General features: G+C 37.8%; 1 protein-coding gene across 10 annotated transcripts in view; it reads left to right on the forward strand.

Moving 5' to 3' along the window:
- The window catches only part of RNF19A (ring finger protein 19A, RBR E3 ubiquitin protein ligase), a 60982-nt gene that overhangs the window by 27979 nt on the left and 16215 nt on the right, over window positions 1-16788 (forward strand). For 6 of the 10 annotated variants that reach the window (XM_075743604.1, XM_075743602.1, XM_075743607.1 and 3 more), the window contains one exon: window positions 10895-11646. In XM_075743604.1, the coding sequence (XP_075599719.1) occupies window positions 11030-11646 (617 nt within the window). In that variant the 5' untranslated portion in view covers window positions 10895-11029. Of the gene's footprint in view, window positions 1-7764; window positions 7839-10894; window positions 11647-16788 lie in introns of all 10 variants that reach the window. The other 4 variants (XM_075743606.1, XM_075743608.1, XM_075743605.1 and 1 more) reach the window with 1 other exon arrangement.

Raw genomic sequence — 16788 nt, forward strand, 5'->3', positions numbered from 1 at the left:
CGCATATTTTTTGGCATAGTGTATTATGTTGTTGTAGGTGGAATAACTGTGCTGACAGAACAACTCCTGTTGGCACATACTGTATTTCCAGCATAGGTACAGCATCAGATGTACTTTCAATGACAAGTGTTCAGCTTTTTCTTGCTTTGTGCTTTTTTAACTAGCGTTTACACTATTTATAATGCTAGTGGAGTCTGTCTGTGAAGGCTGCTAGATCTTTCTCCTTCTCTTGCCCTGTCTGTGCTGAATGGGCTCTATCTTTTCAGCCTGATCTTATTCTATTTATTTATTTATTTATTTTCGGTGGGACTGGAAGAATCCTTTCCACTAATTCTTTCCCCAAAAGAAGCATCAGTAAGATTGCTTATGAATACATGAGGTGAAAAGTTCAAAGATCTATGTGTTTGATGGCTAAGTCTGTTTGTCTTTACCTTCTTTTTCTAATGTTCTCCTTTCGTTCTATATTAGGTTTGGCTGTGAGATAACATTTGTGGTACTTCTGCCATTTCCTGATGCCAATGGTTTTTCTGGAGGCAGTGAGTGTTTCCTGTCTGGAAGCTAGAAGCAGTGTTCCTGGCAGGATGGAATATTTTTTGTTTCCCCGGCTAGACCTCTCCCTGTCTTTGTTTTTGTCTCTCTCAGTTGTTCATTGGTTTTTGGTTTGGTTTTTGTTGTTGTTGGGTTTTGTTTTTGTTTTTTTAAAATCTTGGTCTGTATCTGAAATTGCATCAGTTTAACTAGAGCTGCTGTTAAAGAAAGACCGGACTTGGTTATTTGACATACATCCATGCAGGATTTGTCAGTTAACATACTGACAGAATAAAGTCATAGGCTAGGCAGCAGTAGAATTGGGCATGTTATACTAGGTTTTGCACTAATCTCACTTTTTGAGTGAACAGGAGCAGTTAGTTATGCTGGTTAACTTTGCACTTGACCTGAGAGCAGTTTCAGCAGTTATGGTATTAGCCATAAGAGTTCAGCAAACCCTGTCATAGTTTCTGTCTTTATGCTGGACTTGCTGCTGCCAGAATAGACTGGCTTGGATTATTCACTTAGTCACTCAGGTTTTTCTGGAAGTTTTATGTTGAATTACATTTACCAAAATTATTAGTTTCTCTGTAAAGAGACTTAGATCAAATGAGACCCATGCACAGTAGCTATTCACTTCCCAAGACCTGAGATACTGTCAGTTTACATTGGCTTAGTAAGTTGCTGTGAGTTGTCACAGTGGCTTTCAGAAACTGTGACCAAGTTCTTGTCCCATCCCATGGTAAGGTAACACAGCCTAACTTGATCTCACTGGAAGAATTCAAAACTCTTACTAACTTCCTCCATTTTTAGCTACTTTGGTTTTATCCAGAGTATATCTGTATTGTTAATAAAACTAGTAAAACAGCACCAGAGGATTAAAAAGTAATCCATTAATAATTTCCAGCACTTCTTATTTTGGGGCAAAGCTATTTCAAGATGAGTGCGTGTTTTTTGGTTGGTTTTTTTTTTTTTTCCCTCTCCCCTCCCTGAAAATAGAGGTTAGTTATGCCAGAGAAAAAAACAGAGCTAGAAAATGCTGCCAGTCAGCTGGTCAATAATACCTTTCCTCAGTGCAAGACACAAACCCCTGCCTCTTGCTGAACTTAAAAATCTATAGGATCCAGGAACTGAGATCTATTACCTCTTGTATATCCCCCAAGCTGCTCTCTCTGTGGTATGCTGTTCAACTTCTGTCTGTGTGCTCTCTCTGGAACTCCTGCTCTTGCTTTCAGATCCCTTTACTACAATATTTGTCCCATTTTATATCTTGATACGTTTGGTTCGGTTTGGTTTGTATAGTAGGGCAAACTTTACAGCCTGCTTGAAAACAAAAGCTTGTCAGAATTCAGTATGTAGCCGTTACTGTTTGATCGGGCAGAATTACAGACCTGAAATTACATGTGCGTATTCTGGAAATTTGTAAGTCTTGGTTATTTTCATTTTGGAGCAGTTTTTCTGTAGGGATGATCTCAGCATTCAGTAGTGTTGCAATGTTTTCCACTCGCAGGATTGGTGACACTGCAGGAAACAAAACTGTCTGATATTATTTTACTGGTTTATATATTTAATCTGATTATTTTTCAATGTATAGTTTACAATAAAAAGCAGCTGCAGGAAATTCCGAGGTATTACTCAGCGGTAGTTTTAAAGAGTAAAGCCAAAAATGGGGGAATACTTGCTTTCAACAAAAGTAAACATAGAGCTAAAAAACTCTGAAAATTTGCTTTGGGATTATTTTGCTATTGCTGTTGTCAGATAATTTATTTTGTTTCAATTATGCTTTTAAGACTGCATTGATGAATTATCAGGATCTGTTCATACCATATAAGCCTTCTCAGAAGACAGAATTCAGAATTAAGTTCCTTCATTCTTTTATATTGACTACTCTTACACATGATTAGGATTTTAAAAGCAGGATTTGAAAAGCAGAATTTACCGTATATTTTTACGTTAGAGATGGGAAAGATTTTGAGTTTATGGGAATTCTTGTCTCAGGCAGGTCAGTCATTTGTCAATCTTTTCAATGATTCATTCATAAAGGCTAATTTTCTTTTCAGCTGATGGTCAGAAAGAGTTTTTAGTTTAACTGAAAGTATTAATACAATTAGATTAAACCTTTTTTTGGTGCATAGGCAGCTTGTGCAGTTTTTAATCCCTTAGTGTTGCTTCCACTTTCCAGACTACTAGCTAGTCAAATATTTTAGAACATTACTTCAATGTACGTATAAAAATAAATCTATCCACAATATTCAGAAGTAAAAATACAGGCCCATCATTGCACAAAGAGAATACATTCCCATCACTTATGCAAGAAAAAAATTGTGCTAGTGTGAGGATTTTAATGATTAAAGGATTAAAATAGAAGTTCTAGTGATGTTTTGTTTTGTTCCCCCTCCATGTTTCCAAGACTTCGGTTTCTGTTGGCCAGGTTTGGTGTACATTAGCTTACAGTAACATGCCACAGCGTATAGGATAAGCTTTTGACACAGCGAGCAAGTGCATGGTTGAACTAAGACTGTTCTGCTCAGGTTGATAAGGGAAAATTGATCCCATTAGTCTTATTTGCAACAGATGTAGGCCTGGAGATTCACAAATGGAAAGCATCTCTCCACTAAGTTCGTAGCTTTGGTCAACCGTTGCACTCAATATATCCAGATTTAATGCTGCTGGTTTGGAAAATTAATGTTTTTAGAATTTAAGGAATTCTTGCCTGTTTGGCATTTGTCAGCAAAAGTACAGTGTGGGCCCTTAAGAGGGACTCCATCTTATCATGGCTGATCTTGCTTATGAAAGCATGGATGAAAAATTTTACTGAACTTTTGAATCATCATGAAAGATGTTTCTCTTCTAACCTGTTTTGTTTGGTTATGGTGTGTTCCTTTGGGGTTTGAAAGGATGGTGATGAAAAAACCCAACCAACCAGACTGAGAGGAGGCACTTTAAGCGCAGTCTCTTCTTTACAAGCAGATGCAAGAGGAACAGTTTTGCTGGAGTTGGCAATCAGTCGTTCAGAGACTTTCAGAATGAGTTGAGCAGCTTGCAAGACTTCCTTTCCTAATAGCAGCTGTCATGGACACATGCTACAGGGTGTATTGCACATAAATTTCTAAGGAAGAAGCATAACTTTTTAATGTTCAGGATTTTTCTAGCTGTCAGGATTGGTTTGTCATGTGCTACATACCACTGTGAATTTTAAAACAGAACATTGTATATTGGTTAACTTTTGGCAATTCTGCAGTGTGTACTCTGCAGGCTTCCGTGTATTTTAAATACTGTTAAACTTTTGATTTTAGTGCCCAGTCAGTCTGACTGTCTCAGGCTTTGAGCCCAAGCGGGTTCATTGTCTGTTTGCTTCGTTGTTTTACAATCAATATTGCTTTGTTCTGTAAGTGAAAATAGAATTTCCAGATAATTGACACAGGACTTTAAGGAAAATAAAGTGCAATCAAAATAAACTGGGACATGGTAACAGTGCAGTATGTAGCTTTTTAAGAGATTAAAATATCTCTGCCTCATAAGTGCTTTTCTCTTAAATTCTTGTATAATAGTATTCGTAAATATCAGAGAGTTTTACAATATGATTTAGAATACAGAGTAATAATCTGGACATAAAGTTGATTAGAGAAACCATAATGTTTTACTTTAATGTTTGTTGAAAGATGCTGTACAAATAAATAGCAGCCTTGTTCTTGCTTTAGTGAACATTCCAATTGAAGTGCAGATTTACAGCTGAAAGGAAAGGCTTGCGTGTGTTGAGGGAATTGCTCTAACTGTTTGTCTGCTCTTGATGTCTAGTAATAGTCTTTCGTTTAATTTTAACAAGGCATTATACAGTGTCTCTAAATTGATCCTAATTATTAGAAGACGTTCCTAAAGTAAACTGACTGCATTATAGAAATTCCCATATGTTAAAGCAAGTCCTTTTGCTCCTGGAAGATCCCTTGTTCCTCACTCGGCACTGGTCTAATAGCCTAAGTGCATCAAGCTGGCTCATCCCAGAGGGTTTGACTTCCTTTCAGTTTAAGGATAAAGGCCCTCCTCAGTTCTGCTTGTCAGTTGTGTGCTGATACAGGCATGTCCCAGATCTTGTCGACACCTTTGCTGAGCCTGCTGCAAGCTCCAGTGGGAAATTAGTGAGTGAATGCTTTGTATGGTACTTGCAGGCAACTCAAACTTACAGGTTTTTGAATTTGCATAAATTAAAAAAGTGAAATTAATTCACTGAAGCTGTTCTACTGTTTCTTAAAGATGATATGTAAAGTTTGAGATTTAATATGGCAGGTTTCTAAAGGTTTTGGAAAACTTGCCCTTGATCAGTTGTGGATTTGGGAGTCCCATTTTTGAAATAATAGCCTCTGCAGCTATCAGTAGTCCATTGTAAACATAAAGAAATGAGAGCCTAATTAACTAAATGATCAAGTGATTTTCACTCTGAAAAAGAAAATACTAGTAGAAGCAATTATGGTAAGTTTCATAACGAATGGTCTTCAAGCTTTAAGAGAAGCATTCACGTAAGTGGCTGTTAAATCAAAGCAGGACAGAAAAGTAAAGATACCTTCCTGCACAAGTGTCTAACAGATAAGAATTACTTTTTGCTTAGATCGGTTTTGTAAAATGTAAACTACCATACTGGTGCCCTCTTTTTCAGAAGAGAAGAGCCATAATGAAGTAAAATGTAGAATAGCATATCTTTAAAGTAGTTGTACACAGCTCAGTTTGAGTTAAATTAAGTCACTCTGAGTTTGTTTTTGCATCCTGACATACTGTAACAAATCACTGTAAATGTTTGATAAATATCTGTGGGCCTTCTTTTAAAAGCTTAAGAAATCTTCTGACACAAATTAGTTAACTTTCTTTTACAGAATAAACTTCCATTTAATCCAAATAGTGTCAACCCTTTAATTTCACCTTTTATTAGAAATCAAAGCTAGCAAACATAAAAAAAAAGCCACACAAATAGCTTTACAGTCTTCTAAAGATTAAATGGAAAATTCTTAATTTTACTTTTGGAGGGGAAGTACATTGGAGGGGTCATAAGTGCATTCTGTTAATTGTGTCAAGCATTTCACCTGTGCTGCATTATGTTAACCATTAAAGGATTTTGTTTTTCAATTTAGTGCATATAAAGGTTCTACTAGAACCTTTGTGGTTTCAACATAATTTCCATTTGTTTACTTCCAAGTTGCAAAGCATTGGGTCTGCTTGTACCAAATGATTTGTAATTAAACCAAGTAACAGTCCTAGCATGCTCTGACACCATGTGCATTGACGTGAGCATGGTGGGGTTTTTAAATGGGACATAGTGCTACAGAAGCATAAAGCTGTTGAAACTGTTAAGCTCTTTCAGACTGTTCCTGACTCTCTTTTAACTCTTAGTGATGCCAGAATTTTAGTTGAACCTGTGGCATGTGTAAAGCAGTTAGGGGTATGTTTTTGTAGAAATCCTCAGGCAAAAGTGTTTGGTTTTCCCCTCCCAGTTTTAAAACTATAGTGGAATGAATTCTTATGTAAAGAATGCCCATAGAAGTGAGAAACTTGATTGCTGTTTAAAAATCCTGTGTGTTGGTATTTAACTTAGTAGCTTAAGCTTTTGCATATTTTTGTTTTATATTTTATTTCACTATTTTTACAGTTCTTAGACCGTGGAGTAAATGAAAAGGAAAAAGTGTTTCTGATGGCCTCTTTTAGGTGTTTAGAGATACCTCTGTGTTAAGGACATCATAACTTGGAAATTCCAGGATACTATGTGATTGACAGGAGATGCTCGTTGGAAGAGGGAGGCAGAAATGTATTTCAGATCTGTGATGCATTGTTCGTGGATGAACTTCAAGCTCTGGGTTTTCTTTGTTATGGTTCTCTTTAAGCTGGAACAGTGCATCTCAGAAAGTAGCTACAGAGAATAGATGTTAGGAATTACAGATGTCAGAGGAGGAAGCTGTTAGTTTTAAGCATACTGAAAGTTATTTCTTGATAATACGAAGTCAGCCCTTGGTTAAATTGCCAGGAGAAGCAAATGCCTAAAATGAAAAGTGTTCATTTGCCAACAGGAAAAGTCTAAATTTGCTATTTAAGCACCAATGACATGAGAGAATGTTCAAGAGTTTTAGTGAGGATCTAGCTACATCTGTGCTTATGGTGGTTTTTCTCCTTTCTACACAAATGTTTAAGCCTGCCTTCGTTTTGCAAATGTGTGTGAAGCTGCTTGTCCTGATGGCAGACTCACTTGTCACTCTTGTACACCAGGTTGAACATAGCAGGCAGCATGTTGAGCTTGTGCCTCTGGTGCATTTGGAAGACAGTTAGGAGCACAAAGAGTCTCCCCCAGCAGCTGGGTTACAGAAATAGAGCTTTATTGCTCTTTTCTTGCAAAATCGGTAGACCTATACTCAGCTGCCTTTGTGCATTTCCTAAAAGTTTTAAAACTGCAAGATGAGACAAGCAAAGGTAATGTCATGGAGAGCCATACTGGAATGTATTCTTCACCTCAGTCATCTGAGGTGAAACTTCTCCCTTTGCAAGATTATTCCAGTTTCCTTTTCCCTCCCCTGCCATTATATGGTCAGCAATAGCATTTACTTAAAGCAGCACGGTCAAAAACAGTTCTAGAAACATGTTAGTTGGGTTTCCCCAGCAAACAGTTTAGGAAGGATTACTGAAGCAACAGATAGCAGTTAAGTACTGAACTTTATGGGAGTTATGTCTGTAAATGTCACTTGTCCTTTTGGAAATCTTCAAATGACAAGGTGTGTTTTGTGCTGTGGCAACTGGTGTTTTGTGGTAGTCTGTGGTGCAAGGAGAATGCAAAGCATGGCTGGAATTTGGATTTGTGGTAGGGCTTTAGGCATGGCGGGAAGCCAGAAACATGGTTTTTCTGTAGTCGGTAAGTGCTTTTGAGGAAATGTTGAGGACAGTGGTGAGCTTACACTTCTAGGAGTTCTACTCTGTGTGTGGTTTTTCTATCCCTTTGCCTGTATTAGTTTCTTCTGTATGTTGACAGAGTTTATACTGGTGAGAGTGGTGCAGAACTTGCAGTGAATGTTGCCTCTTGAAATCAAATTGTTTGTTATTATTACCATGATTGTGTGTCTCATCTCATTTCAAGTCTTTTGATTTCAGAGCTTCATTTTTCACACAGTGTATCTCCTTCATGTGGCCTTGTTGTTACTGGAATAATACAGATGTTGTGTTCTCTGGCTGTACAGAATCAAATTTTTTTTTCCTTTTCTTTGTCAGCAAAAACATGCAGATGCTGTGTGCTGTGTTGGGTTGGGCAATATGAGAACTGGCCAGTGCTCCAGATTGTGCTAGTAAGGCTTTATGATTTTGTACAGCTCTGATCACTATTAGCATACTAACATTTGTCTTCATTTTTTCCTGTAATAAATCATCTGCTGAATCTTTTCACTTTAGCAAAGTCATCTTTGAACGTCACTAAAATGGCAATCCAAAATTACTATATAAGGAAGAGCATGGCTTTTAAAACGAACTTTCTGCATTTAAATCTAGAGAGCTAATTGATGATTGTCTGAAATAACTGGCAACTGCTGTATTCAGAAATCCTAACAAAGTTTAACCGTTTTCTTTAGAAGAGCAATCTGCTATTTCTGAGACACTGCTTATCAGATCCCATTATGCAAAGAGAACTATAGGACGTACTGGTCTCTTTCTTTAGAGCATGGGAGAGTCTTTGTTTATTTAAAAAAAAAAAAGTACAACTGGTTCATCACCAGAGCTGCTATTTCTTGATTTTGTACATCTGTTGGAACTGGCAGAAATGTTGTAATACGCATTCTTTCCTCTTTAGAGAAAGGGAGGAGGGGAAGGCTTGTAGTCATAGGCACGGCTGTGTTACTGTGTTTACTTCCTACTCTATTTTATTTTATTTTTTCTTTTTAAACCCCACCTTTTTGCCTGAAGTGAGTGCTTTGATTGCTGTTCATGTTGTTTATGGACTCTCCTGGCTTGGGAAGGATGGCACTTTCCACTGTCCTGGTAGTATCTGTGTGAACACACAAATGTTAGTAAGTATGTAGTTATAATGCTTTCAAGGTTATTCTTGCACTTCTAGACATAAACAATTTACCGTCAGCCATAGGCTATAGGTTTTGTGTATTTGTAGTATGCCATCTACCAACTGTGGGTATCTGATATAACATCATGCCAAGGTAAGAGAGAGAAGACTGTTCCCTTCTGTCATCATTGCTGAGCAGTTTTTTCAGTTTCACCATTTTTCTTTAGCTAAAGGAATGTTTTAATTCACTTAATGAGAAACAGTGGCTGTAAAACAATTAAACTTGTTTTGGGAACAGAAGCAGGTAAAGCATCCGAGATTCCTTTTGGCTAGATTTTAGGCTGAAAATGTTCCCTTAGGAGGGAAGGAAGAGTATGTTATGTTCTTGAAATATGCTTTATTTTAGACCCTGGAAATAAAATATGATTTTTTTTGGATAGTGTTCCACAGAGGTAAGATTTTCCTTTGGGGGGGGGGGGGGAGTAATAACAATTCAGTGTTTGACAAAATAGAATATAGTGGCTTTTAAATTTTTTCTTAAAAAAACAAAGTCCAGTGGCCCAAAATGTAAGACTTCTTTTTAGCAAACCCAGGAGATGCAAGGAGGTTTTTGGTTGACTTTTTGGTGTATTTCTTTTTTTTCTTTTAAATTCTTACACTTGAGGAAGGCAGTATTCTTGCGGGGTACTACTGTACCGGATGGTAGTATCAACTGAGCAGTGTTGAATTTGGCTACATGCTAGCATGTATATAGTATCAAGCTGCTGTAGTCTGAAGAGGACCCAGCAGTGGGTTTGCTGCATGCATTGCTCTGGTGAGCTGGGCAGCCCATGGGCTATTTCTGTGTTTCCTCTGTGGAGAGGGATTCCTGTTTCCCCTGCTGGTCAGTCTTCCTCTGAAATGTCCTAATCTTGACCCAGTCATCTCAGTGATCCCGTCCCAGAGACGTACAGCATACAGATGTCTTTCAGCCAGTCTCTAGCTGATGCGCAGGCTGCTTGGACTCTGATAAATTGAGGCATTCACCTCACTGTTGGTTTTTTGCCTCCTTTCGTCTTCTCCATACCGAGATGTATAAGTTAAAAATTACATTTTTGTATCATCATCAGTGGCCCTCTACATTCCTTTGTTTCTACCTCTTGACTTATTTTTAGTATCCAGTTTCAGATTTTGTCATCCTATGGTAAAATCATAGAAACCCAGTGCAGCCTTTTCTGGGAAGTAAGCTAGAAAACACTGAGGAAAGAAATGGTGCCAGTACTCAGTTGCATCCAGATAGGCAACACTGATGTCACCCAAGAACTGCCATCTTATTCTTCCATTACAGAAACAGTTCACTGAGAGTTAGAAAAATTCCTCTTGTACAGTCAAGGTTCCAAGAAGTGGGAATATTTGCGTGTTTGGGAGAAGGTAGTGGTTTTGGTTGGAGGTGATCTGCCACTTCTTGTAGCAGTCTTCTCTGTAAGAGGAAAATAGGAGAGGAATTTTCTTTCTCGAAGCCATTCAGTTAAGCAACAGGGAACAGAAGGAAATCCTTGCCATCATCTTGTACGTAGGGATCTTGATATGTGATGGGAATCTGGTTTTGGGGCTTTTTTTTTTTTTTTTTTAATAAAAATAATTATGATGAAAAATTCAAATGTCATCACCTGAACTCTAGTCTTTGCTTGAATTGCAATATGGAAGTTGAAGTGCAAGACAGTGTTGGCTGTCACTCACTCTGCAGCTCTGCTTCCTGAAATATTCAGGTGCCTTACATTATAAATATGCATCTGCATACTTCTCTGAGAACCCTTAGGTTTTGAGAATATCTTGAGTTGTTTAGCCACAGTGACTTAATTTCTGCTGGCAGTCTAAATGGATTCAAAACACACACAAAAATCTTTCATTTCTTTTCATTATATTGGGTTTGTACATGATCTTATCGTGTATGGGGGAAATGTAAGGTAGAGAAAACAGAAAAGTTTCGATGCTATAAGCCTGTTACTATGCTTTATAGAAAAACTTGCTACACGTTTACTTAGTTATCACCTTGGGTTATGGTAACTTCTACACATACAAGCACACACCACTCCCCTTGGGGAACAGGGAGTGAAGATGCTGTTCTTGGCACTGCTTAAGTGTAACAAAGATGTTCCTTGACCACAGGGAAATTTCAGGCTTGTTAAGATGAGAAGGATGTAAAGGATAGAAAAAGCTGACAGAAAGAAGTATGGGGCCAGATGGTGAGGAGAAGATGGTAGTAATATGAGTAACAGGTCGTTAGAGTGCTGTGATCTTTCAGAACCAAAAGTGATGGATGTGATTCTAATCTATCTCTTTTTTTTTTCTTCATCTTTCCTTCTAATATAGGGAATTCCTCTGAAGAATTTGCTGGAAGTGGATACTTGTGAATTTTCTGCATGAAGACTCTCAAACTGGATTACATAATAATATGCCTGCATCCTCCGACTCTATTTTGATCCTTAAAAATGATTAGGGTTGTATATGAAATTTAACCCATTTCTTATGAGTGACCTAGACATGAGTTTACATCGGCAAATGGGCTCTGATCGGGACCTCCAGTCTTCTGCTTCCTCTGTGAGCTTGCCATCAGTTAAAAAGGCACCAAAGAAAAGAAGAATTTCATTGGGCTCTCTTTTTCGGAGAAAAAAAGACACAAAACGCAAGTCTAGGGATTTAAATGGAGGTGTTGATGGAATTGCAAGTATTGAAAGTATTCATTCAGAAATGTGTACAGACAAGAACTCTATTTTCTCCACGTGTACCTCTTCTGATAACGGAACAACCTCTAGCAGCAAACCAAGTGGAGACTTCATGGAATGCCCCTTGTGCCTTTTGCGGCACTCCAAGGACAGGTTCCCAGAGATAATGACTTGTCACCATAGATCTTGTGTGGATTGCTTGCGTCAGTATCTCCGGATAGAAATCTCTGAGAGCAGAGTTAATGTTAGCTGTCCAGAATGCTCGGAACGATTTAATCCTCATGATATTCGTTTGATATTAAATGACGACATCTTGATGGAAAAATACGAAGAATTTATGCTTAGGCGATGGCTGGTTGCCGATCCTGATTGTAGGTGGTGCCCAGCTCCAGATTGTGGGTATGTATTTTTTTCCCAATATCTGCACAAAAGTGACAGCAGAAATCGATAATGTTCATAGCATTATGCTTTTTGAAAAATTGATTGCTTCAGCATTTTGTTATGTGTTGTACGAGTAGGTAGCAGGCAAAAAAAAATTTAGAAGTTGCACTGCCAAGGCAACAGTGCAAAGCTCAGAGTGAAGAGAATTGAAAATTTGGTGACTGCGCTTTTAACTTAGTCCATTTGTTAAAGCACAGTGGGTATTTTGGGGTTTTCTTAGCTGTGAAAAATGATTGAAGGTTTTCTTTTGATAAAAAGGCCTTTCCAGCTTCAGATATCTTCCATCTTGTGGCTGCTTGAGACACCGCTTGTTGCCTGTCAACAGGATTCTGATGAAAGATGATAATCAGCTTGTTCCTGCTTATTATCTGAGGAACGTAATGTTTTAACATTGCTTTAATACTTAAACAGTTCTGAAACCATTCTAAATTCTGATGTGAGTAGGCTGAGTACTGCTCAGCAGCTCATCACGTTTTTCTGCTGTTGGTGTCTCATAATGCCATTCTTCACGTTGCTTTTTTAGAGATTGATTGTTAAAATGTCTAAAGGTTATAGCCACAACTGTGGTACGGATGCGCAGTGCACGCTAAAAACTCGTAGAAGATGACATCTCTGTTTCAAAGCCTCATAGATGAGCAATAAGTAGAAAGAAGAAAAGGAAGAATGTTGGAAGAGAACAAGCAAAATAGAACTGACTATTAGGGAGATTAAATATTCCAATATTAATGTCCAGGTCCTTAATGTTTAGGAGGCTTTCAAATTTAAATGTCAAGAAACATTTGAAATACAATTTTGCTTTCATACTTTAAATGAAACAGAATTTGCTAATGCGAGTCAAAAGCAGGGACTGGAAAGGTGGTAGTTACCTGATCGGAAGCAGGTAACATTGCTGTGGTATAGTTCGAGCAGAAAAGGAAAAATTACTTGAGGGATGGATTGGTTGTATGGGCTTGCAACAAAGTCATGTGGACAATACCAGTACAGCTTGCTCTTAATATAATACTTATATATAATATAATACTTAATACATAAAAATACTTAATATATAATACTTAATATAATACTGCAAAAGAAAACAACCACTAGAAGGCGTTCTTTGATAGGCAGCAGTATGCTTTGCTCAAGTTTCCCTGAGTTTTCGTGTTCTGGACAAACTTACTCAAGGTAAGGGGAAGTATGTAAGAACTGTTAAATCATATTTCAGTCATTCAGATACTTTTTTTTTTAGTACTTCAGTAAGTAGACTAAGGCAGCTTTGTTTACTGGAGGCTTTTCGCCTAGCCTATTTTTTTGTGCCTCAGTTTTCTCATATGTTTTAAAAAAACTTCCGAAGTATCTTTAAATGGTCAGAAACTGTGATGGTAATTTCTATAGATGATACCATTACAAAAATAAAAGGTGGGTCTTCAGAGTGAAGTTAAAGTTCCATGCAATCATGTGAGACCACAGCAATGTATTAGTATATAGCAAAGATTTAACTCATTGCTCCTGAATTCTCTACTGCATGCTCCTTACTCTGAGGGTGGAATCCGGTAGAAAAAAACCCATGGTATGTTGCCAGGCAGCTAAACTATGCCAATGTTTATGTGTGAGGGGAACAAACTAGTACTATATGGGCAACTGTACCTTTGATAATAATACTTTTTCCTAATATATTTCATGTGGTAAGAAAATGCGTCACAGTGATAGGTGGATTCTGGTTTTAATACATAGGTAGTACCCCCTCACTGAATTCTCATTACTAGTTTAAAATTGGATTAAGTCGATTACTTGGATACTTCTCAGCAGGATCATTCTTTATGGTTGCCATCCTAAAGAAAGAAGAGCTCATGTGATCATGTTTTGTCTTTTACCCATCCTTCTCCTGATGACTTTTGAAACCTTTAGTACCTTCAGATATGCTGGGTAGAAGGAGTTGAGAATTCAGCATAAATTAATCTAAAAAGTTTCAGGGAAAAAACCATAATACTTGAGCAAAAGAGAGACCATCAATAATGCCTCCAGCAAGAGAAATACTTCCATATGAATCCTATTTTAAATTTGACCTTCCAGGTAGCTACCGCAGCTCTGTCTGGCAAGTGGGTGTGTGCCTAGCTGGGAGCCTGCCGTAGCCCTGTTTGCCAGGGGAGCTAGCGAAAAGCACCCAGGGGGAGCTGGGGAGGAGAAGCGGGAGTGGTAGAGAAAGTAATAACGGGGATTTATGTTGTTGTGGAGCATAGGAGAAGGATGGAAGAAGGAATTGTAGAGGCATGAGGTTTAGGGAAGCAAATGTACTGAGAGTTTCACTGAACAGCCTATGCTAACAAACATTGTTTAAAGATGAGGTATTGCATACGGTATGCACAAACTTCAGATCAGCAGACATTTGCTTTAACAATTATGTGGTACAACAGTAGTTGCAGTTTCTAATTGCTTTGGCAACTGTAATGAACTTGTATAATATGCAGTTAAAACTGAGGGCTTTTTCTGAACAGTTCTTGATATGTAGTACTGGCAGAACGCATTAGGGTTGTGATGGTAGCTGACCTGATTTTAGCATAGATCAAATGTTTGATGAAGGAGCTGGATGGAATGCATTTACTAAATTTGCAATTAATCCCAATATAGGAGAGGTATAATAACTTCACAGGGTAGCATTATTTCCTTAAAGTTGTCTTTAAAATTAGAAGTAAGTACTGTAATAAATAGGAAATAGGTGCAAACTAGAGCATTTTGGTAGGAAAAATTTACTGCACAAATAGGTAAAAGAAGGAACTTAGTGGATGGTGCATAACAGTGCTTCAGCTCTCCTCAGCATTGATGAAACATCCTATGTAATACTGTTTCATGGTTTGGGCATCACACTTGGACAAAAATCTGGACCAGTTAAAGAGCAAATAATTATAAAAACTTTGGGGGGGGGGGGGGGGAGGACAAAGGGGGGAAAAAAAAAAGGAGGGAAGCCAGGTTAGTCTGTCATAATGTTTGGTGTTTTCTTCCTACATCGTGGGCCCCTGTGTTCTCAGGAAACAACAAATAGTTAAGAAGTAAATACCTCTTTCAGCTGTCTTTCACTCTATTTGGGATAAAAACAGGTCCTAGAAATGGCAAAACTGGAAAAAACCAGATCTTGAAACAGAGCTATCTGTGGTATTAAGTGTATTATACTTCTCCTGTCTCAGTGGAGAACTTCTTAGGATCTTCGCAACAAGAGAACTACAGACCAGTTTGGAGGAGAGCCTCTATTGCAGTAGTTAAGCCCTGGAGGAGGTGGCTGGGAGCTGTGGGGTCTCTAGCCCTAAAGAAATCCGGTGCCAGAAATGGTCCATACTACTGGCATTGTGGTCTTTCTGACCCTGGGTTGCTTCATCCCCAGCTTTTGTTGCAAGCTCAAATGCATCCTGATAGGTGTTGTTAACTGAAATACTGTAAAAGTCTGGACCAGCTGCCACCCACCTGTACTGGCATGGCAGGGGACACTGGCAAATAGGTGATCGTTGCCTGGGGAAGAAGCATGGAGAAGGAAACCTCTTGGGCTTTGTTCCAGGCTATGAGATTCTCTTTCTTCATGTCAGTTTTTCGATGTTATTTTAACAAGCCTTAGTGAATCAGTATTCCAAATTTGTTGTGTCTTTTCTTCTGTCTGAATTATTTAATGGTTTTGCTCTGAGATTGTATTGCTGACAATATTAGGAGAGAGCCGCGATTCCTAGATTTTCTTGTCTTTGTCAAGCAAAAAGCAGATTGGGCGAGAGTGCAAATTCTTCATTCCTGTTCTCACTGTATATCCTTCTTCAATTAATTGCTCTTTGCCTCTGGTTTTTGTTTTACATGTTACTACTTTGAATTTGGTTGTTTGTCCCTTCTCTCAGCCTAATGAGAACTTTTGGCTTTCACATCACCTGTAAAATAAATGCAAAATGTTGAAATTAAATCTTGTACAGTTTGAACTGAGATTAGCTCTGGTCTAAAAAGTTACTTTCTAAAGGTATGCGAGTCCCAAATGGGGGAATGCTTTCTGGGTGCTTAAGAAAGAATGCACCCATTCTTTGTTAGCAATGGGAGGCAGGATATAAATTGATACTTCATTCTGTGGCCTGCGCTTGAAACTGATGTAATATTTGTGAGTCTTGGACGTATCCCTTATGTTGAAGAAGCATTTGGATCAGAGTCTCTTTGTGTACATACAAAGCAATTATTTCTTCAGTTGCTGTAAGTGGGGAAAATAGAGCTGGTTAACTTGGCAACAATATAGAAGAGCAAGTATTGAAACAAATTTTTACTTGGAAAGTAAGAAATGTTTGAAATCAGTCAAGCATGTTTCTCTTTGTTATTTGTAACTGCATCATCCATAAATTAAATGTTGAAAACTTCTATTTGTTTGCAGAACTTCTTGGGTGTCATGGGGGTAACCTCAAACATGCTGTTTTAAAGCACTTAACGAAGGGGATAGGACTTGTATTAACTTTACAGACTTTCAAATGTAGCTACTCTAAAATGAAAATAGCTAAATTTTAAGATAGATACGTGAGGGGGAATTTTTTTTTAATATCATTACTGATAGAGTATTTTGAGTTAATTTCATGCTATAAATTGGGTAGGGGGTAAAAATAGACAATTTAGTCTTTTAAAATAAAATTACCTTCATTTGAACAGCCATAAATTTAAGGCCTGCTGCATTTATAAATCTGAAATCTATTCAGGGGGACTGTTCACATGAATAAAACTATAGATCTGTTTTAAGTGTTCATACCAGTGGACCTAGTGTTGTTTTCTATTTAAAAGAAAGCTATTGCATAACGTCATTGAAAAATTACAATGGGGAGGAATTAAGGTGTATGAACTATAATACACATTGTGTTTTTTATCACATGAACTTCAAAGTGCAAACCTGATGGAGGAATTGATTTGTGGCAACAACTCTGTCATTGTATAGAACTGTTTGTGTAGTGTCTGATTACAAAAAAGTGTACCACAGTTTTGTCAGTCTCAACGTTTTTGGAGCTTTTTACTCTATAGTATTGTCAGAGTAAAGGCAGCAATGAGGCCCTGAACTCTTACCAATTTCTGCATTTACAGTTTGAAATGCATTTAAAAAAAGTAAAAAAAAAAAAAAAAAAA

This window comes from Balearica regulorum, chromosome 2, assembly GCF_011004875.1.
Source record: "Balearica regulorum gibbericeps isolate bBalReg1 chromosome 2, bBalReg1.pri, whole genome shotgun sequence".
NCBI lineage: Eukaryota > Metazoa > Chordata > Aves > Gruiformes > Gruidae > Balearica > Balearica regulorum.